This window comes from Lemur catta, chromosome 19 (genome assembly GCF_020740605.2).
Source record: "Lemur catta isolate mLemCat1 chromosome 19, mLemCat1.pri, whole genome shotgun sequence".
In the NCBI taxonomy this organism is placed as follows: Eukaryota; Metazoa; Chordata; class Mammalia; order Primates; family Lemuridae; genus Lemur; species Lemur catta.
In genome coordinates, this window is record NC_059146.1 from 30635537 (window position 1) to 30658724 (window position 23188).

Here is a 23188-nt window from a genome sequence, read left to right on the forward strand (position 1 = left end):
GGTAGGATGGGGCGTGTGGGGTGAGGAGTGTGAAGAATTTCCAGGTGGAGGAAAGAACATATGCAAGGCTCTGAAATGCAGACAGCCTAGCCGGGAAGCTGGAAGTGGCCAGTGTGGCTGATGTGTGGTGCGGCACAAGACTCACAAGGGGTGAGAGGGATTGGTGGCCATAGGGAGGGGCTGAGGCTGTGTTCTGAGGGTTCCGGGAGTCATGGGAGGGTTTGGAGTAGTGGATAGACACAGCCAGATACAGAAAGATCCCCTTGGCTGCTGAGTGGAGGGTGGACCAGAGGAGGCGAGATGAAGCCCACTGGGGTGGCCGGGGCAAGGCAGCAGGGAGAGGAGGAGGGGCGGGTGACAGACGTGCAGGAGGGTCTGTCTCATCCAGGATAAGGCCCACAGCTCTGCAGCTCTGGTCTGAGGAGGGGGACTGGCGGGCTGCCCTTGAGACAGGGACTGGGGGAGGAAGGACATAAGGCCCCGGGGAACAAGCTCGGCTGGAGCCAGATCCTGCAGGGCCTCGAGTGCCCAGCTATAGAGTCTGGGTTTACGCGGAGGGTACGGGGAAGCCACGGAGGACTTGGGGCGATCTCTCAGGCTGCCAGGTTGGGGATGGCTCCAACAGGGCAGACTGAAGCCAGAAGGATCACAGAGACTGGATGCTGCTGGTGGTCTGGCTTAGGGGTGGGGCTAGAGAGAGTCAGATGAATGGCCGTGCTGGCCGGTGGTCTCACTCAAACCAGTGATGCAGGTGTCAAGAAAATGGCCAAATGGTCAAAATTCTGCTGCGAGGAAAGCCAAGGTTGGGTCCCACCCAGCCCAGTTCAGTGCCCCCCCCTCCTTTTTTCCGTCATGCGGGTGCCGATGTCCTAACAGCTGTGAGAGAGGCACATCTCACACGTGAGCATGAGAACCCAACTGTCAGGCCTATGATCTACAAAAGGAACGGCCCTTAATTTTAACATGAGACACAGCCAACCCCCTGGGGGGTCTTCTGATGACCTCCAGGACTCCAGAAACCCCATAAAATGGCAAATGCAATTGTGAGGGGCTGCATTTCCTGGGGAAGAAAGATCCACAGCTGTCATCAGGTCCCTTAATTTGAAAACAATTAAGAGATTCTGACCTTTCTGGGGATGGCTTGTATCTGGCGTAGGTGGCCGAGCCGGGGGTGGAGAAGCTCCCAGAAGGCTGCCGGTAGGGAGGGACTCTGTCGGCCCCTGCTGGTGATGCTGTGTAAGGGGTTTCTGGGAAGCTGACAGGCCTGAAACGACAGACAGGAGAGGAAGGGGCAGGGGGTGAACGGGAGCCACCTCTGCCCTCCGAGGGGAAAGACAGGCTCAGCCACATCCCCTCTGCTGTCGCCGCTCTGGATGGAGAGACAGATGCTGAGCACAGGGCAGTGGGAAGCCAGGACATCCCGTGTCCCCTCTCCCAGGTTCCACCCCTGCCCCCACCCCCCAGTTTCTGCAGCGTGATGGGGGCTGCCAGAGATGGTCCTCGCCCCTCTCCTAGGAGGAGACAGTCTCCTGCAAATTGGGTTTATTCATTTGTTGGGAAATTTTCTTTATCTTTTAATATATAATATATTCAAAAGTGTATCTGTAAGTTACATTTGTCATTAAAGTAAAACAAACTCCCTGAAGCTTTCACCCAACCCTGGAACGAGCACAGGGACAACCTCCACCTGTGGGCTCCCCGTTCCCATTCCCCTGCCCCCTAAGAAGGATTCACTGTCCCACATTTTGTGCTTATCAGGACCTTTAACTTTTAAAAAATAGAGTGAGCTCCCCAGCACTGGGCCCTTGAACAAGGGCCCACGGTGACACTCTAATGGGCAGGAGGGAGACACAGGGATAAGCAGGAGGGCAGGGGCTGAGACGAGGAAGAGGATGGAGGAAAACAGAAGGAGAGAGAAGGGCTGAGAGCAGAGGGTGGGCGGGAGGCGGGGGCTGGAGTGGCCCTCGGTGGGTCCTTACCTCTTGCTGTGCAGTGGCTGGGACTCCCGGAAGGGGACCATGGGGGCCTGCTTTGGGGGCCGGCTCAGAGACTGGGCATGGCCAGGGGTGGCCGGCGTGGCCCACTTGGAGGCTGGTAGAGAGTTATGGGACGCGGGCCCACTCCACTGCCAGGGAGCATTGCTGCGGTAGGGGGGCCGGCCCCCTGGTGTGATGCTGTCCTGCTCGCTCTTGGGCTCCGAGGTATTCATGTCATAGGTCTCTGGCCAGCCCCTGGGAAGAAAAACTTTGTTATTCAGAAAGGCCCCGGCTCACCGGCACGTGTGCCTGCTGCCAGAGCTGGGTTTTCCTGGCCAAATCCAAGCCCTGATGGCCTATTTCAAAACCCGAGTGGATACCCTTTAAACTGGTCTGAAACTTACCAGAGCTCAGAGTCCTCAACCAGGACAGGGCCCAACTCAGGGGCTCTGATTGCCAGGCCCTTCCTACGTCATCTCCTCTCCCTTCCTCCCCGTTCTACCTGACCCCGGCCTCAAGTCCGCCAGTGCCCTCCACAGACTGGCTCGGCCCCCCTTGGCTGTACTTGGGGCCAAAAAGACGGATGCCCTCGGAATCAAAGGACAGTATCTGCCTTGTTCCAGAGAATCTCAAAGGCAGCTGGAAGAGGAGCAGGTGACCTACTTTGCAGGGTGGTTAAAAAAAAAAAAAAAAACCACGAAACCCAGAACCTTGAAATAGATGCAGAGCGGCCGAGACACCCCCCAGGCCAGGCTGGCACGTACATCGCACGCTCCTGGCTCGGCTTGGGGCGGGAGATCCGTGGCCAGGCCGGCGTCCTCCACCGCCGCTGCCGCTGCTGCAGTGCTGCACGGGAGGGGGCTCTGAGGCCCGGGAGGGGCCCGTGCTCACGAAATCCACCTCCCTGCAGCTGTGAGAGCTGAGCTTTGGGGAGCCCTCAGCCTGGAAGCTCTCATGCCCCCACTGAACCAATCCTCCAGGCTCTCCTGAGATCCCAGGAGCCCAGGGAACTTTCATGGCCACCTGGTAAAACATCCGGTGGACTTGGTGGCTCAGAGGCTGCCATGTGCCCAAAGAGTCATGAGTTGGAAAGTTAATGCCCAGTGCAACTGTTGGGAGGTGGGGCCTAACACGCATTCAGGGTGTAGCCTCATGAATGGATTGATGCTGTTTTCAAAGGGGCTTACGGGAGCGGGTTCTCTTTCTCTTCTGCTCTCTGCCACGTGAGGTGGCAGCACTCAAGGCACCATCTTGGAAGTGGAGAGATCAGGCCCTAACCTGCCAATACCTTGATCTTGGACCTCCAGCTTCCAGCACTGTGAGAAATACATGGGTGCTCTTTGTAAATTACCCAGTTTCAGGCATTCTGTCATAGCAGCACAAGCAGACTAAGACAGAGGCTGTGGGCCCAGGACACAGCTAGTAAGGAGTCATCAAAAAGTGGACCAAGGACGTGCTCTGGCCCCGGGGTCCAACATACCGTGCCTCTCTGCAGCATCACGGTTAGAGCTGACCCTCAGCAATTCCTTCCGGACGTCTGGGTAGGTGCCAATGTCTCACCAGGCACCAGGTGAGGAATAATAACACAGGAATGCCTAACAGAGCCTGTGACTACACCAGGCCCAGGCAGAGGTGGAGGAAGGTGCCCTCACCACCCCCAGTCAGCGCACACCTGCCGTTCCTGCCCGCCTGGCTTCTCCACCCCCTTCTCCTGATAACAGGTCTGTGTGCTCAGGGTGGGGCTCACCCCACTTCTTGACTCCAGGTATGAGCATGTGACCCAGGCCTGACCAATCAGAAACTTGTCTCCTCCTGGACACAAAGACTAGCACAGGACTGCAAGTGCCCTAAGCAGGGCCAATCAGAGCCAGCGAGGAACTGTTTCTAGAACTACTGGGGGAAAAGATACATTTTCGCTGAAGCTGCTAAGCTATTGTGGGACTTAAGTCCAGAGCTGTGGGGGTGGGGTCATCTTTATCACCAAGAAGTGGGAGACCGCCCCACAATGGCAGCAGCACAGAAAAGGAGACAGATGATTAGACTCCTGATGATGGTGTCTGAGCCCCTGGATACAGCCACGCCTACACCTTCCCCTCTCTCCTAGTCTTGTCAGGCACCTGAGCCAGGGAAGACTCTTTTGCTCCACCATGTTTGAGTTTATTCTGTTGCTGGTACCCAGAGTCCTGATCAGTACATCACATTTCAGGGATAAGCTGACTGATGCACAGAGAAGTTAAGTAACTTATCCAAGGTCACACAGCTAGTAAGAGGTAGAAACTGGATTTAAATATAATGAATTGACTCCAAAGCCCACAACTTTAACCTCCATGCACAATGGCTCACTGTGCAGTGGTTTGGGAGCCACTGGGTAGATATCTTGGGTCTCTGACCTTTTCCCTAGTTACTGACAGCTTCACCTTGGGCCAGGGGCCCCTGGGTATGACTTCAAAGAGGAAAACACTGCTGGGTATGGTGGTGTGTGCCTGTAGTCCCAGTTACTCAGATTCACTTGAGTCCAGGAGTTCAAGACCAGACTAGGCAACATAATGAGATCCTGTCTCTGAAACAAAAAAAGGAGGCAAATAAATTCAATCATTTTGAAGGCAACACAGAGTGGTAGAGAGCCAGGGCTCCCGGGCCGGATGGCTGGTTCAGATCCCAGCACTGTTACCCGCCGTGTGGTTTTGGATGAGGGATTTCCTTCTCAGAGCCTCAGTTTCCTAATCTGCAAGATGGGGCTGGCTGTGAGCATTCTGTGACCACAAGCAGAGAGTCTGTCGCACGCCAAATGGTTAACAAATCAGAGTTGGCGCTGTTGCTCTCTCCAGCTGATTCTGTGGACTGTCTACCCAGCCCTCCCACAAGCTCAGAAGCCGGAGCCTCCCTTCCACTTTCCGAAATCCACCCACACCACCTGGGGGCTTGGGAAAAAATTCCTCCCCAGCTCCTCCTCTCCATCTTTCCCTGGTGATCTGAAAATCACCAGCATCTAGGTCACCCTGAGTACTCAGCCAAAATGCAGATTCCTGGGCCCCGCCTCAGCTCATCAGGATCAGAATCCTCCGTGAGGCCGACGCAGGAATCTGCACTGTACCGAGTGGCCCGTGCTGGCACCGACACAACGGCTAAGAAGCCTAACTGAACTGATTTAATTTCTGAATGGTTTTTAAAGGGCATCCCTGCCTCTTATGCTCATCCCCGCTTCACCCACCAGAGGCAATCATTGCTCCTAGTTTTTTTGTGTATTCGAGCAATCATTATTTAAAATAGCAATAAAAGAAGAACAGCTATACCCCTGTATAGCATCTTGCTTTTCCCCTCAATTAATACATCACACCATGCACTCTCAGCAAAACACATTCCCTTCATTTTCCTGAAACAACTGATTAATACTGCAACACCCAGATGATCCGGGATTTACGCAGCCTGTTCCCTATAGATAGATATTTAGGTTGCTTTTAGTCTTCTGCCTACACCAAAGGTATTCATAAACATTCCATCCAACCTCCTGGCTCACATGTGGGTGGAGTCTGGGGGGAATGTCCCCTGCCCCAGCTCTGAGCACTTTCCCTCCCTGCCTCCTTTTCCTTGAGTCTGGACAGCCTAGTCTCTGGGGGCCACAGGCACTCCTTTCTTATCTCTGCTACCTGCTCACTTATGGGGTTTCGATTTCCCTTTCTGGGGAGGAACTTCCAGCCTTCCTTGACCAGAGGCCTGAGATCTAACTAATTGGAAGAAAAACATTCCCGGATCGCCATCTCCATCGGCAGCAATAGAGAAGTGAGACAAGAGGATCCCTCCTGAGCCTGCACGAGTGCCCAAGGTCCTGGTGACACATCTTATAGAGGCTCAGGATGTCCTCCCAGCTGCATGGCCCAGCCCAGGGCAGTGGCCGAGGGGCATGGAAGGATGACCTCTTGCACTGTCCTCAGTGTCTGAAGAGCATGAGATTGGGACAAATGCCATGCAGCCTGGCTGGTGGCAGCAAGGGCACCTCTGCCCCTACCCCGTGTCCTCCCCTCAGGGCTCACTGAGACAGACACTGGAGCCCGATTTGCACCAAGAGGCTGGAGGGACTCCAGAGCCAGGGTTATCAGCTCTGCAAATGAGGTCAGCTAGACACCTCTGCATTTGAAGAACAACAAAAACCACCCAAGTCTCAATCCACACTCGCCCCTGCAAACAGGAGATCCTGTTTCAGCAGCTGCCTTGTAAACAGAGCAGGATGGCAAGTCTTCCTCCTAAATAGGGCAGGGAGCAGAACTTGTCTGTCTGGTCGCACCCTCCCTGGCCTTGTCTCCCCAAAGCCAGAGAACTGCAGACTTTGATTTTCACTTCAGTTTGTCCCTACCTGCACATTCGGGGATCCCCTTGCAGCCTCTCTCACACACCCCGAGTTTTGGAGAATCATCCAGCAGGCGAGCTGGCCCATCCTGCGCACCGTGTGAGTGTGAGAGCAATCCTGTCCCTGCCTGAGGAGCACAACTGCCAGGGAACTCGCCTGTGGGGTGGCCTGGGCTTGACTTGCTCTCGCAGAGATCCGAGCGGGTGTGGCTGGGCCTTGGCTCTGTGCAGAGGTGGAAGAAGGCTCAGGAAGAAGGCTGGGAGCAGGGGACGCCTGGGGCTTACTGGAGTCCTGAGGTTGAGGGACGGGGGTGTGGGCAGGGGTGGCCAAGCCCTTGGCTTCAGGGTTTGGGCCTGCCCAGAACTGTCCCCAACCACGTTCAGAGTACGCGTGACTCAGGCAGTTACGAATGGAGCACTCACACTCGCGTGCCATGGCTCTCCAGGCTTTCAGAGGTGACGGAGTATAATGGGGATGGGCAATCCTGGCTTTGAGTTTTGCCTTGCCACTTACTCTGCACCAGCGACTTGTCCACTCTGGGCCTTGGTTTTCTCATCTGTAAAGTGGGGGTCGCGTGAGCCCCGTGAGGTAATATGTGACTACAGCACTCACTGTCACCCCATCTCATGTCCTCCTCTTGGCTCAATCTGCTCCACCCACACAGCCATACTTTCTGATCTGTCACCAAGCTGCGGGACTTTGTTCTCACCTGCAGGCCCTCCCTGCCCTCCCTGCCCAACCTTAGCTTAGTGCCCTTTATCTTCCTCACACCCAGTATCTCAGAGCTCGTGTCTCTAGAGCCTCCTGGAGGGGCCTAGAACAGTCAGTTCTAGGTGCTTCACAAGTCTTATCTCCAACTTCACAACCACCTTTGTGGAAAGGCTCTGTCGTCGTCCTCATTTTATGACTGGAGAAACTGAGGCACGGGGGTGCGGCCACCTGCCTAGGGTCACAGGTAATACAGGGAAGAGCTGGGATTCAAACCAAGGCGCCCTCACTGTAGAGCCGGCCTTTCCCACGATGCTCCACTGCCCGCCTTGCTCTCTGAAATAATCTTATTTACTTGTTTACTGTTTACCTCCCCTGACCCATTCATCAACTGCATTAGGGCCAAGGCCTTGGTGTCCTCTGTGTCACTGTGTTCCCAGAGCTTGGAACATACTGATTCTCTGTCTCACTGGTCACCTTTGGAGATTGCTAGGGGACTGACTCATTATTCTGAAAACTGTATTTATCCTGCCTTCCCTGTGCAAATTACACCTCAGAGTAACCCAACAGCTACTGAAGCAAAGTTTCTCTCAGAAGAATTCCAGCCAATAAATGAAGCGATGACAGAATTGAGACATCACTCCTCTGCGACTCGTAATGACATAATGGATCCAGGCAGAGCCCACCCATAGCTGCTACACTGAGGGGGGATGTATAACGGGTCAGGCTGCTACCGTCTGAACCCTCTGCTTGCGCTCAGTGTAACTCACAGAGGGACGCCAGACACACAATGCCTCCTCCAGGATGCACACCTAGGAGTGCTGTGGCTGAAAGACATTCAAGTGGAACCTGATCCAGCTTCTACCTCTAACTCGAGTTTACGGAAGATACCTGTGCTGGAGCAACAGGTTACAGGATGCCATGGGAGGCTAAAGCCAGGAAGTGGGAAACTCTAAGGACAAATGACCTGGTTTCTTTCCAAACTAAATTGCAAGGAAAAAAGAAAAAAAAGATGGAAGGGAAGCTTACAGATTCAAAGGACCCGAAGAGACACGTAGGCCAAATGCAAGAGGAGGATCTTGATTAACAAAACCACTGTTTTTAAGAAACAGTTGAGGCCGGGCATGGTGGCTCATGCCTGTAATCCTAGCACTCTGGGAGGCCGAGGTGGCAGGATCGCTCGAGGTCAGGAGTTCGAGACCAGCCTGAGCAAGAGCAAGACCCCGTCTCTACTAAAAATAGAAAGAAATGATTTGGACACCTAAAAATATATATTGAAAAAAAAATTAGCCAGGCATGGTGGCACATGCCTGTAGTCCCAGCTACTCGGGAGGCTGAGGCAGGAGGATCGCTGGAGCCCAGGAGTTTGAGGTTGCTGTGAGCTAGGCTGACGCCACGGCACTCTAGCCTGGGCAATAGAGCAAGATTCTGTCTCAAAAAAAAAAAAAAAAAGAAACAGTTGATATTAAGGAATTACTGTTATACTTGTTAAGTGTAATAAGAAAAAAAGGTCCTTGTGTAGGGACACATTCGAAGGTCTGGGATCATTTCCGATAATCCAAGGTGCAGGGGCAAGGGAAGAGGATGTAGAAATCCTAAGATCAAAAAACAGAAACTGGCCACATGTTGACACACGTTCAAACTGGGGGCTCAGTATACTTCCCTTATATTTGTGATATTCCACTGAAAATGAAACACAAGAAACAGTCCTCCACTGGCTTCCCACTGCACTTAGAATAAAACCCAAGCTGCTCCCGTGGCACACAGAGCCCCACACAATCTGCCCCATCACCTCTTTGTCCTTTGCTCCCAGCTGTCCCCCTGCTCACGTTGCTCCAGCCACACAGGTCTCCCTGTGCCCCAGGAACACGCCATGCCATGCACGCGTGGGAGACTGTGCCCTGGCTCGCTCCGTCTGGAGCCTGTTTGGCCCAGAAAACCACATGGCTGCCTCTGCCATGGGGCCTCTGCTGCCCACCTCGTAAGCCGCTCTCCCTTCGTGCGGTAGCCCCTTGGGTCACTCTGCTTTTGTTTCCTTCTTAGAACTTCTCACCCCCAATCCTGTATTATGAGTCTACCAGGCTCCGCCTTGCGGGGTGGGCGGCCTTACCTCCGGGGCGTGCCATCGTCGAAAGGCGGGATGATGACCACCTTCACAGTGACAGAGGTACGCAGCAGATCGATCATCTGGTCGTGGGTCAATGTGACCACGGCCACCTTGCAGATCTCCACGAGCCGGCTGCCCTGCCGGAGGCCAGCCTGCCAAGCGAACCCATAGTCCTCCACCTCAGCCACCGTCCCGTCGTACTTCACATGGAAGCCCAGCTGCCCGAGCCCGTTCCGCCGCAGGGTCATGTCCACCGTCTCCCAGCCGTTGGTCATCACCTGCAAGCAACAGGCACGATCACCTAAACGGGAGCTGTTGGGTCAGCTCCTCTGAAGACCCCTGGTCAGATTCCCCCCTTTAGGCCAAAGACCTGCTGACTCCCACCTGCCCTTCCAGGTCAAGCCGGGGTGCCAGCAGGGTGACTGTCCACCCAGCCTCAACTCGCGTCCTGGTCCTGGTTTCTGGAGAGGAAACTTGGGCCTGCAACTCTGCTGCTTATTGCCGTGCAGCGACCACGGCGGTCGGGAGCTATGAATACATTCTCTAAACGTCCTGGTCTCCCTCGTTCCCACGGCCAGTGGGATTGCACTTCTCAGCTCCCTTGTGGGTGGGGGCGCTCTGGGACTTGTTTTGGCCAAAAAGCTGTGAGTGGAATTGGCATGTCCTCTGGGTGGGGGTATTTAATCGCCAGTGTGACCCTGTGCCACAGAGACCAGTAACATCCTAGACAACAGTGGCTATTAGGGCACCTGGGGCCCAGCGTGAGAGCAATGTGGAGCAGCCCCCAGCTGAACCCAGGGTGAACAGACAGCACAGGCAAGAAATAAGCCTTTGTGATTTAAAGCCACTAAATGGTATCCTGATGGACGCAATGACTCTAATCAAAATCAGCAGGAGAAGCAATCGACCAGCAGTACGAGGATCCTTTGTGATTAGGAGCTCACACCATATTCTCTTCCTTCATGACATCGTCCTTGGAAGCACAAACCTCTTCCCCATCTCCTCCTCAGACCTTCCCCCGCGTGGAGCTGGCCAGACCACACACGGGCTTCCCTCCAACCTCTTCCTGCTGCACCTGTGTGGGGTTTTCCCCACGACGACGCAGTACCGCGGCTGCGAGGACCCCCGCCCTCAGCATGCCACCGGTGACTCCCTCCTCTTCCTGGGATAACAAGATGAACTTAAAAAGCCATGGCTGTTCAGCAAGTTATACCAAGATCTGCCTGTTCTTTCCTAAAACTGCATTATGGGAAAAGAACAGGTAATGGTTCATATTTCCTGGGAGAAGTCATTCCCTGGCTAGAAATTCTGCTACTTAATATACCTATTAAAGTGCGAGCTTTCATGCTTTTCTGACCACCACTCAAAGTAAGAAATAATTTTATGTCACAAACTACCCTACATACTCGCACATTTAGGCACACATCCACAGCCACAGGTAGGCCCTGCAATGCAAACTGCTCACATCATGGATGGCAAGTAAGAGTCTGGATGGCAAAGGACTTATCTGAACATGTCACCAAATCTTTCTGGTTACTGATTTGGACAGTGAGAATTTGGGAGGTGGGGGAACATGTATGACTAAAGCAATGCTTCACAAAATAGTACTTACCTCTACTCAGAGATGCGCTTTGATACTCTTATTCTTTTCTATCCTACTGCTAAGGTGCAGCCCTAACGAATGGGATAAGAGGCCCAAAGAGCTTGTTCACTTCTATCATGTGCGGACACAGCAAGAAGGTGCCATCTGTGACCTGAAAAGGGGCCATCACCACACACTGATCCTGGCAGCACCTTGATCTTGGACTTCCCAGCCTCTAGAACTGTGAGAAATGAATTTCTGTTGTTTGTAAGATACCCAATCTAAGGCATTTTTTTTTTTTGAGACAGAGTCTTGCTCCGTTCCCCAGGCTGGAGAGCAGCGAATGATCATAGCTCACTATAGCCTCCAACTCCTGGCCTCAAGTGATCCTCTTGCCTCAGCCTTCCCAACAGCTGTGACTATAGGGGTGCGCCACCATGCCCAGCGGGGTATTTGTTACAGCAGCTCAAAGGGACTAAGACATGTATCCTTTAAAATTATTGAGACCCAGTAATCGATTTCACAGCCCATTCATGGGTGGCAACCTATTTGACAATAAGAAATCACTGTTAATTTTTTATGTATGATAAAAAAACAGGTATTTTTTTGAGTCTGTGTCTTTTAGAAATAAACACTGAAATGTTTACAGATGAAATGATATGATGTCTAGGATTTGCTTCAAAATAATCAGGGGGAAGGTAGAAACAAAATTGGCCACGAGTTGATACCACTGAAGCCAGCAATGGAGACAGGGCTCATACACAATTTCTTCTACTTTAGCATATGTTTAGAATTTTCCATAATTAAAAAGTAAAATTAGTTTGAAAGCCAAGTTGACTGCTTAGAGCCTCAAAAAAGAAAATTGTGACTGGATTCATTTATCTTAGTCCATTACTTCTGGTTCAGGAATAAAAAATTCTTCTTCCCTTTGAAGCAGTCACTCTTGTGCCCAAAGGGTTTGGCTGTGGGTTATGTAGAAAAGTCCTGCGTGTCCATGCCCATGACCAATCAGACCACACCAGGCCTCAGAGTCCTGGGCTGTTCCCACAGGGAGGGGGCCAACCTTCCACAGAGGCCCGGAAAGGGTACATGCAGGTAACAGTGCAACACATGCTGTAGTGGCAAGACCGCCCACTGTGATCCACTACCCATTTTCCCTCTCATCCTTTTAGTGATTAGACCCCCCACCATGAAACAGGGTTTCAAGGACACACGGCCACCTAGTTGGGGACCACATTTCTTAGCTTCCTTTGCAGCTGGGTATAGATGTATGACTCAGTTTTGGCCAACAGGATACGAATCGATGGAACTTCTAACTCATGTTCTTAAAAATAAAATTGCTGCCTTCCACACTCACATTTCCTCCCTTCCTGCAGACAGGAACGTGGCTATGGAGTGACTCAGTCTGACCATGAAGAAGGACAGTTCTTGCCTCCATACAAGAGAACAGGGCAGACACAAGGTTGAGCCCCTACGATGTCTCGGCCAGCCCTGAGCAGCCCGAGTGCTAACTAAGAGTATGAGCTCCCATCTCGTTTCAGCTCCTTGATCTTTCAGTCTATTTTAGCAGCTCGGTCTGTAACGACCTACCCCAGCTGCTCTGGATCACTTTAGATGAGGAAGAGAGAGCCAGTCTGTCTCTTCGTGTCCTGAGACTTGTCTCCATTGCTTTTGTAGCAAATCAAAGGAAGTCTCTCATGAGGAGAACCAGTTTGATATTGACAAGGTTCCAGAAGGGACACAGGGCAGAGGGAGCAGCTTATGACACCAAACACAAAAACCAATTCAAAAACACCTCTGCTGTCTTATGCAGCCACATGGCCCAGGGCCCCCCTGTCAAAGCTGATTTTCCTGGGGGTGGATCTGTGCATCAGGTATTGGTTAAGCCCTTTGTATGCTCAATTTCACCGATATCTCACTTAGGAGGTAGGTACAACTAACTTGCATGTTTTACAGATGGGGAAACTGAGGGTAATGTCACTTGCCCAGGGTCATAAAGCAGATGATCTTAACCCTTGCTTTTAGCCACTCTGCTGAACTGCCTGCAGCTATGCTGTTCTCCTGGACCCTTTTCTCTTTCATAAATTTTTATTTAAAAATCAGGGCCGGGCACAGTGGGTCACACCTGTAACGCCAGCACTTTGGGATGCCTGAGCAAGAGTGAGACTCCATCTCTACAAAAAATAGAAAAAATTAGCTGGGGGTGGTGGCGCGTGCCTGTAGTCCCAGCTACTCAGGAGGCTGAGCCAAGAGGATCTCTTGAGCCCAGGAGTTTGAGGTTACAGTGAGCTATGACCAGGCCACTGCCCTCCAGCCTGGGTGACAGGGCAAGACTCTGTCTCTAAAAGAAATTTAAAAAATAAAAATAAGTAAAAAGGAGCCCCCCTGCCCATTCTTCAACAGGATGATTCTTATTTATTGTCCTAGTCTCATTTCCTCAGGGAGATGCTCCCCAGCCCCTGGCCTGGCTCTGCAGCGTGGGTGCTGGGGGTACTGTGGACAGGAGACGTGGGCTGGTGAGCGTCACGGCCGCGTGGCGCACTCGTGCCCCATCTAGAGGGAGCGCCCATCACCCTACTTCAGCACAGCACGGCCCTGTGCAAGGGTGGGCCCACCTTCAAGAGAAGTCAGAAAGCCACATTCTCGTAAAATCCCCTGGATGTTAAGCTTTGGTAACCAAATCCGTCTGAGAACTGTATCCAACCCATGGATTCGAGACCTTCTCCTTGTCCAATCTAGGTCCCTGTGACAGGCTCTCTTGGCATCCTTAACACCCCCCTTTTTAAAAGCTCTTGGCCCTTGCAGTTGCTGTTCAGTATCTGCCCTGGATGGGAGCCCCAGGAAGGCAGGTCTGGGCCCATTATGGTCACTGCTGTGTCCCAGCACTGCCCAGTCCGGGGCCAGACACACAATAAAACTTGTTCAATTAACAAACTGTATGATGCCATTAGTTCAGGACGTCTGGGGAGGTCGAGTTAGCCTGCCGGGGTGAACCCCGCTCTGCCAGGGGAGGGCGTGGAGTCCTCACCCTGGAGGGCTTCCCAAGGAAGACAGACTCCCTGTCATGAGTCACTTGAGCTGGGCCTGCCCCTTCACAGGAGATGGCTTATGTCATCGTTTCCTGCCCACTGGCTCCTCAGCAGGCTTTGGGGTGTTGAGGCTGGGGGTGGGGGATGGCTTTGGAAATGTGCTCTGAAGGGACTGTACCAACAGTAGGCACGGGGGTGGGTGTGGGACAGAGTGGCACAGAGAGGACGTGGGTAAAACATGTAACCTGGCACTGGGCCTGGCATGGTCCCCGCTCAAGAAACGCCAGCTGCCGTCAGGACTCTGAGCGATGGAATAGCCTAATGTTTAAGAACCCAGGCTCTTAACTCACTCCGGGCCATGGGAAGTCACTTTACCTCTCTGGGGCTCAGTTTCTGCATCTGTGAAGTGAGGATGACAACGGTTTCTGCCTCACTGGCTTTGTGAAGAAGAAATGCAAAGCCACGCAAAGCACTGAGCAGGGTCTGACCCACAGCTGGCCCTCCCCAAATGCTACTGCCGCCACTACAGGAGAGCACGCATTCGTGCATGCACTCGGTTCACGCTCGCTAAGTGTCTGCTGTGTATCCGATGCTGGCCTAGGTGCTGAGGACACAGCAGTGAACAAATACATAAAAACGTGGCAGATGACGGCAAAGCAGGCAAAGCAGGCAAAGTGGTGGAGTATGCTCCGGGCCACGTCGGGAAGGGGCTTTGCAGTCTTAGATCATGGGGCTCCACTGACAAGGTGACGTGGTAACGTGGCCAAAGGCCACGTGGGGATCAGGGAAAGTGATCTGGGGAGAAGGCACAGGAAGTGCAAAGGCCCTGGGGCTGGGCGCCTGTCTAGCACACCTGAGAAGCAGCAGAGGCCTGTGTGGCTGGGGCAGAGAGTGCCACAGGGAGCCAAGGTGAGAGACATCAACAGGGAGCCAAATCATACGAGGTCTCCTGGGCCACCCAAGGACTGTGCCTTTTACCTAGAGTGAGTTGAGGGTTGGGAGCAGAGCAGTGACCTGACCAGATCCCTCTGACCACCATGCTGAGAGGAGGTGACTGGGAAGCAAGGGTAGAGGTGAGGGAGACCGGGGAGGAGGCTACTGCTACAGTCTGGGACAGATGAGGGTGGCTGCTGCCAGGGTGGAGGCCATGGAAGGGGACACAGCAGCTGGCACCTGCCTACTGAGGCAGAGCTGACGGACGTGGGCACGAGAGGGAGCCCGGGCTGATGCCGAGGCATCTGATGTCAGCAAACAGAGGGACGGACTTCGCCTCTCCCGACACAGAAACACTCTGAGGGGGTGGGCAGGAACACCAGGTGTTTGTTCTTGGATGTGTTAAGTTTCAGGGGTTGCTCAGACACCTGGGTGGAGATGCTGAGTAAGCAGTTAGAAACCAGGCTTGAGTTTGGGCACAGGCAGGTTTCAGAGTCAGAAAAACCTGGATTCAGACCCCAGTTCTGCCACGTGCTGGCTAAATGACCTTATGTGAGTGTCTATATCTCTCTGAGCCTCAGTTTTCTCATCTGACAAGTGGGGAAAAGAACAGGATCTAAACTTCATGGGGTAGATGTGACAATTATGTGAGATTATGTATGTAAAATGCTCAGCACAGAGTAAAGGTTCAGTAAACTAATTTGATGAACCAACTAATGAGTCATTACTGAACACCTACTACGTGCCAGCCCTGTTCTAGGCACAGCAGACAAGCAAGTGAGTAGGTTACCAGACCTCACTTCCTAATAGGAAATCTAAACACTAGCTATTGTTCCCTGCAGTGGCACGAACTTTGGAGTTAGGACAGCTGAGAGGTCTTTACCAACCCATCCTGAACTTGATGAGAGTGCAAAGGCCTAGGAGGGTGAGAACAGCCACCAGTCACAGCGCCAGAGGGAGGTCACAGCCACCCAAGTCAGGCGAGCCTGTCTGGGAAACAGAACTCATCTAATCCTTAAAACCTGGACGATGTGGGATAATTCTTGTTCCTATTTTTCAGATGGGGAAACTGAGTCACTAAGAAGCTAAATAACTTGGCTCAAGGTCACACAGCTGGTAAGTGGCAGTGCCAGGACTTGAAGCCAGACATTCTGGCTCCACAACCTATGTTTTTTTTTTTTTTTTTTTTGAGACAGAGTCTCATTCTGTCACCTAGGCTAGAGGGCAATGGCGTGATCACAGCTCACTGCAACCTCAAACTCCTAGGCTCAAGTGATCCTCCTGCCTCCGCCTCCCGAGTAGCTGGGACTACAGGCGTGCACCACGACACCCAACTACATTTTCTATTTTTAGTAGAGGTGCAGTCTCCCTCTTGCTCAGGCTGGTTTGAACTTCTGAGCTCAAGCAAGCCTCCTGGCTCGGCCTCCCAGAGGGCTAGGATTACAGGTGTGAGCCACCGTTCCTGGCCCAGAACCTGTGCTTGCTCTTAACTCCTGTATTACACTGCCTTTTCTATTTGGCAAGCATGACATGTCATTCTCGTAAACCCACCACACAGGCCATCACTGACCACAGTGTTCCTTCTTGTGGAGCTTAGATGTGACCTAAGTACTTCTCAGCGTGGTGCTTCAGGCAGATATTACCAACCAAGTTGTCATCAATCTGCCACTCTTGATTTGGTCAGTGGTCTGAGCTGTTCACCAGTTTAAGTGACTGTGAGTGTTTGTCTTTTAATAGGGCAATTTGAACCACTCACATTTATTGTGATTACTAACATGCAACTTATTCCTGCCATCTAATTTTACATTTCTTTTTTGTTTCTTTTATCATGGTTTCTCATATTTTTTTCTCCCGCTGCCTCCTGCCTATCCTTTAATGGTCTGGAATCTTTACATTATATTTTAATTCTTCTGGAAAGTGCTATGACTGTTACATCTTTAACATAAGCTTAAACTTACATTTTCTACCAACCTCTAGGATTAATGTCTCTTGTGCTTCCACAGTGGTGGCCTGGAGAGCCTCTGATCCCTGGCCCAAACCTTCCCCAGAAAGAACCCCTGCTGCAGGACCTGCCAGACCTCTAGTGTGTAAATGACAATCCTGATTCTCTTGAGGCCAGTTAGCGTCTTAGCCTAACTGACTGGGTAGGGAAGTGGCTCCCAAGGCCAAAACCATGTGAACCGCTGCGTCACTGCCCGGCTCGCTCCCTTACCTTCAGTCTCTGCACGATCTCCCTTATGTCCTCCACAGAGCCCTCTGCGGCCTGTAGGAAGATGTGGTCCCCTCGTCCATAGAAGATTTTGAGTGTCGAGGCGTCTGGGGTCCAGCCAATGACATCCCCGCAGTAGCAGTTGAACACCACCTCCTTGGTGCGCAGGTCCAGGAGCACCACAAACTCATTGGAAATTCCCAAAATGCAGTCGATTTCGACCCCCTGGGCGTAGTCCTGAGCCGCCACCCTCCAGGCGATGGCCCCCGAGCTGTGCTGCTCAGCGCCTGCCCGAGCTTTTGTCTTCTCCTTCTTCTTGGAGGTCAGGGAGATGAGGTTGAACTTGCCAGTGGAGTCAATGGGTGTGTTGGAGACACAGTTTTCAGCCAGGTCCTTGAGGTACTCCTGGCGGGTCCTGGTGGCCATGGTGTGGAACTTGTCAGACTTGTGTGCAGCGTTCTCGGCGTTAATCACCTTGGCCAGCAAGAAGTCTCTGAAGACGTCGGATTTGCGGAACGTGGTTCCACTGGGGATCGGGGGCCCGAAAGGAGGAGCGTCTTTGGATCGGGTCACAGCCATGCTGAGGAGGGAGAGATCACTTAGACGGTGGAAAGAAACGCGCTAAGACTCTTTAGAAAGAAAACATACAATCAAAAACAGGAGTTTCCTTTTTAAGAAGGAAAGTCCATGTCTAATTAGTAAGTTGCTGGCTAACTAGGTTAGAAATATAATAAAAAGTCTTGGGGCGAGGGGGATCTGCCTCTTGCTGGGTCCCTGAGGGATGCAGGTGCTGGTGGTGACAATATTTAAAGACCACTGTGGCTACCTCATGAAGGGACTAAAGGAGAGCAACACATGCAGGAGACCAGGACGGAGCTGCCGTGCGACCCCGGCCCGCCAGGCCAGACCCCTCGCTCCCCATCTCATGTCCGCTGTCTAGGATCCTGTATGGCCTCGGGTTAGTGGATTCCCCGCAGGTCCTCAATACTGACTGAAGCAATGATTTGAACTTGGACAGACCCAGAAGAACCAGATTTCTACCGAAGTGCAGTGGGTGTAGGTTTACCAGAAAGAGGCATCTCGCGGAGCAGACATTCTTCAAGGAATGCCACACAGGCCAGGCACGTTTTCTCCTGTGAGGAGTCTTGTGGGCCTGGCTTTGGGACGGATGAGATGGCCTCGCTGGTCCCTCAACTCTAATTAACGGGGCAGGCAAATTGTGCTCTACAGATGTGAAGAGCTTTGCAACTTCTTCATTCAGCACTTGGCTGTTTATAGTGACAGATTTTGGCTTTTCTCATAGTCCTGATTCATAATTTTATGAATCATGAAACTGCAACTGCTGAAGGTTTTTGGGCAATCAGAACAGCTGGTCTCTCGCTTTCCGGCAGGAGGGACCAGGTTTTTACAGGCCACAAGCAGCAGGAGGACAGTAACGGGGTGAATTGAAACAGCAAAGGATGACGACTCTTTACACAACCAGGAGATGGTGTGACCACCAGATAGCTCGATGAGTATTTCTAGAACACTCATAATTATTTATTCAACAGTTATTTTCTCAGCGCCTGCCAGGTTTGGGCCAGGCAACTGTCCCCCCAGCAAAGATGTCTTTGGGGCCCGCTATGTGCCATGAAGGATACAGGAAGGTAAACATGACAGGGCGTTACCTTCAAGGGAGACGAGGGCCACATCATCAAGTTGTTTTTATGTGTGTGCGATGAGCGCTGTGACAGAAACGTGCCTGGCAACAGCACACAGAAGGGGTAATGCACTGCCAGAGGATGTCAGAGCACCGAGTCCAACCCTGAAGGACAGTTAGAAATTCACTGCGGGGCAGCCTGGGAGCCAGGCGGAGGGGCAGGAGGTCGGCGGGAGGTCTGGGGCCCGGCTCCCTGCACAGGGCAGGACGGTCAGGTCTGTCCTGAGCAGCTGCCTGCGGGGAAGGAGGGGCGGAGAGGGGCAGGGGTGGCTGCGGGGCAGCTTTGGTGTCTGCCTAACATTTTCTTTCTTTAAAAATACAGGAAAGAGGGAGAGCCGAAGTAAATAAGGCAAAATGTTAACATCTGTTAAATCTGGTGGTGGGCACATGGGAGTCTGTTACATTATTTTCTGTACTTTTCAGACTGTTTAAAATATCACATAATAAAAATATTTTAAATTAAATTGTAAAAAGTAAGAAAGGTTTGTGCAGCAGAGAGAACTCACTCTGGAGCCCTTGCACCGGCTGACCCGGAAGGGTGGGAGGCGGCCGGCTACTGTGAGGAGCCCGGTAGGAGGGGGTGGGCGGGGGGAGGAAGGGGAGAAGGGCCCCCCGGCCAGCTCAACCCCCGTCTCCGAAGCACCGCGAAGGCGCCTCCTTTCCTGGTGTGTCCGTGTAAACATCTCCCACCTCCCTCACCAGGGCCGCCACACCTTTAAACCCCGGCATCCTCCGAGGTCCTGAGCCCCACACAGCCCCAGGCGCAGGCACTGTGCAGCTGCCACTGTGTGTCCTGGGAACAAACGGGCTAGCGGGAGAGGGGTCTCAGGCCTGGGGATGTGCCCACAAGGAGGCCCTGCCATGCAGTGTGCTGGCTCCCAGCAGCCAGTGGGCAACACGTCCGGAACAGCGGTTCCCGACAGCCAGCGCTGCACACAGGGATGCCCTGCCTTCTCCTGCACACCCAGCTGAGAGAAGCCGGTGGATCCTGGCCGTGCCACCAAGACTGCCGGCGCACACACGCACACACTCTCTGATCCAGCACCTCCGTTCCTGGGAATTTATTCTACAGCTGTGGCCTTGGACATGGGTGCGGTGAGAGTATAAATAAGGTTATGCATTGCAGGCCTCAGGTAACAGCCCAGATGCCCGTTCACTAGAGGACAGGGAGGATTATCACGCATCCACGCAATGGAATATTAAGCAGTCATAAAGAAGGAAAAGCACTTTCTGTCCTGGTATGGAAAGACCTCAAAAACTGTTGAATGAAAACATACAGGATGCAGAACAGTATGTATGATATGCTATGATTTGTGTTAACAAGGCAGAAGAGGAATAATTACACTTGCTTGCTTGTATGTGCATAAAACATCAGGAGACACAAGAAATAGCTAAGGCAGCTGCCTCTGTGAAGGCAGGAGGGTGGGCGGGGGTCAGGGGTGGGAGGGAGACTTTTATCTGCATATGATTTTTTTTTTAACTTTTTTTTTTTTTTTTTTTGAGACAGAGTCTCACTTTGTTGCCCGGGCTAGAGTGAGTGCCGTGGCGTCAGCCTAGCTCACAGCAACCTCAAACTCCTGGGCTTAAGTGATCCTCCTGCCTCAGCCTCCCGAGTAGCTGGGACTACAGGCATGCGCCACCATGCCCGGCTAATTTTTTCTATATATATGTTTTTAGTTGGCCAGATAATTTCTTTCTACTTTTAGTAGAGACGGGGTCTCGCTCTTGCTCAGGCTGGTCTCGAACTCCTGAGCTCAAACAATCCACCCGCCTCGGCCTCCCAGAGTGCTAGGATTACAGGTGTGAGCCACCGCGCCCGGCCTGCATATGATTTTGTATTTCTTTTGAATTTCAAATCATTTTCAAAAATGGAAAATAAGAGCCTATTCCCTAGTCTCCAGGGACAAGTGCTGACCTGGGCCTGGGTCACTTATCGGATGGTTCTCGAGGACCACTGCTCTATCTCCCGCCCCACATCCTGAGGGCTTTTCACTCATCCTTTCAGGGCTGGCCACCACCCTGGGTGAGCACTGTTGCTTGGGAAGGACACAGAACAGGTGTGAGGCCTGTGCTACTTGTCATCACATGAACTAAAAACCCTCAACTCTACGTCCCGAGCAGGGCCACGTCCACAGGAGAGCCCTGCCTGCCCTGCCTCCCCTTCTGATTTTCCTCTGGCCCACCACTCCCATGCCTCTCAGTCCTTGCGGCCTGGTGCCCAGGCTCGGCCAGTCATTTTGGCTCTAGGGTAGGCCCAGAGCCTAACCAAGTCAGTGAGCCTCAATTCTGGGGCTTCTCTTGCAACTCCTGGGAAAGAAAAACTTCCTTTTTGCTGGATTTGCAGCTGGGAGGATGTTAAGCTCAGAGCTGCCAGAGAAGCCACGTGCAGGAGAGCAGAGCGGATCCAGCCCTGCCTGCGCTTGCCGTCTCCGACAGCCAACAGACACAACTGCCTTTTTGTCTCGAGCCAGGCTGAGACGGGCTTTCTGTCATTTGCAACAAAAGATTCCAAGCAAATACAAATCCTTGATGGTTTTCTTATCAAAACTGGGGAGCCATGCTCCTTTCTGGTGGGGAGTTGCCCCCTAGATGGCGTGGGAACGTGTGATGCAGCTCCCCTACCGAAGCCCCAGCCAGCAGCACAGGCGGCCCACGTGGCCCGGCTGTCTGCTCTGCACGTGCCCGAGGCTGGCAGCAGGTCTTACGAGGTTCAGCTGTCTGCACAGGGCGGGCGGTGTGCCACGCTGCGTACCTGTAGCAGACGTTGTCGGTGCAGGGGTTGTGGACACGGACAATGATGAAGACGTGCTGGAAGTGGGAGCGGATGTTCTTGGGGGTGAAAGGCAGTGCTCCGGGCTCCTGGAAGATGATCGTCACAATGTCGTTTCCTATGTGCCTCTTCCTCAGCAGCTGGTAAATGGGCAACGGAGGGGGAAAGTGTCACAGGTCAGCTTTAGGGGTCCCGCCTGGACCATCGCAATAGCTCCTCCCTGTCTCCAGGTTCCCACTCTGGCCCCCCGAGTCTGTCCCCAACATAGCCAGAGGAGTCTGTGAATTCCTGACTCGGGTCACGTCCCTGCTCTGCTCAGAAACCCCCGGGGCGTCCCCTCACTCAGGGTGAAAGATGAAGTCCCCATCATGGCTCAGGAGGCCCTGTCACCTCTCTGACATTTCCCACGCCCCTCATGCTCACTCTGCTCCAGCCACGATGGCCCCCTGCTGTTCCTCAAACTCCCCAGCAACATTTCCTCCTCAAGGCCTCCGCACCGGCTGCTCCCACTGCCCAGAACATTCTTGCCCCAGAGCCCTGCATGGCTTCCTTCCTCACCTCTTCAGGTGTTGGCTGAAATGTCTTATCCAAGACACGGAGGCCTCTGCTCTCTTATCCAAGATCCACCCGCCTCCAACACTCCTGCATCTTTGCTGTTCTGCCCCCACCACTAAGCACTCATCGACCCTGAGCACACAGAGGCTTCCCTCTTCTTGCTGCAGCGTCAGCTCCATGAGGACAGGGATTTTGTCTGTTCTGTTCACTGCCCACTGCTGCATCCTCAGTACCTAGAACGGTGCCTGGTATACAGGAGGTGCTCAGTAAATAGTGTCTGTTGAAGGAGAGCACAGGCCAGCGGCCTCCGACTTCCTCAAAGCCACACTCGCAGACAATGGCAAGAGTCAGACCAGAGACAGCCGGCAGGGTCAGTTCCAGGCCACCACCCCTTCCCTGGACGCCTGAGCTGAGGTCGGGGCAGCTGTGGCTCCAGATTGGCCCACGGGAGCCCTGCCGTCTCCCCCTCGTCCGTCTCTGAGGAAGACTCTGTTATCTTCACAGGTGATGTTGTATTCACAGCGTTTTGCTTGCTTGCTGAGGTTATACCCAGTAAATGCTAAGGAACCCACGCTGGTAGCACAGGACCCACAGACGGGAGTCCCAGGCAGCCCTAGATGAGGTGCTCACAGTGCAAAATCCAGACATACACAGCAGCTCAACTCACACTTTGGGCTGCTAGTTCTTTTTTTTTCTTTTTAATTTGTTAACTGTTTGTTTATCAAGAGAAACTATTCCTTAGCCTACACATTCATGTTTCATAGTCAGGAACACAGGTCAGTGACAAACTTCTACGTATAATAATTCAACCCAGGGAAATTCTTTCTATTCCCAAATCACTGTGCACTCTGAAAGGTACCAGCATTCCGCATCTCGTCAACATCTTTCACAGAATCGTCAATTCTGTAGAAATCTGCGTATGCCTTCTTTCTTGTTTCAGCGGTAAACAGTGGTACCAAACAGATACCAAACCACACCTGGCCTAGTCTCTAATCTCAGGCAAAGTGACCACGATACAGAACGTCTCCAAAGCCAAGGCCCTCCATCTGATCCACAGGATGGTACCAGGGGACCCAGTGCCGGGCAGGCAGCGGCCAACAGCCAAGGGAGGGAAAATGCCTTGGGCCTAACTGTGCATCACCTGGAAACCACTGACCTGCTGTCTGTTGTTGGGGGTATAAGGGAGCAGGGTGGAGACGTGGAACATGATCTCATAGTCCTGGTACGTGGTGTAGAGGGAGTGGGTTCCCGTGGAGTCGGCTGAAAGAGAAACAC

The 23188-nt window shown here is 52.8% G+C and overlaps 1 protein-coding gene and 1 pseudogene across 2 annotated transcripts in view; both read right to left on the bottom strand.

Annotated features, from left to right (window-relative positions):
• Positions 1-23188, bottom strand: part of SIPA1L3 (signal induced proliferation associated 1 like 3) — a 219186-nt gene that overhangs the window by 51191 nt on the left and 144807 nt on the right. For both annotated transcript variants that reach the window (XM_045532124.1, XM_045532122.1), the window contains exons 7-12: positions 23070-23173; positions 21341-21498; positions 16893-17469; positions 9140-9414; positions 1980-2231; positions 1127-1264 (exon numbers count right to left, since the gene is read on the bottom strand). In XM_045532124.1, the coding sequence (XP_045388080.1) occupies positions 1127-1264; positions 1980-2231; positions 9140-9414; positions 16893-17469; positions 21341-21498; positions 23070-23173 (1504 nt within the window). The remainder of the gene's footprint in view (positions 1-1126; positions 1265-1979; positions 2232-9139; positions 9415-16892; positions 17470-21340; positions 21499-23069; positions 23174-23188) is intronic.
• LOC123624919 lies at positions 849-946 on the bottom strand (annotated as a pseudogene).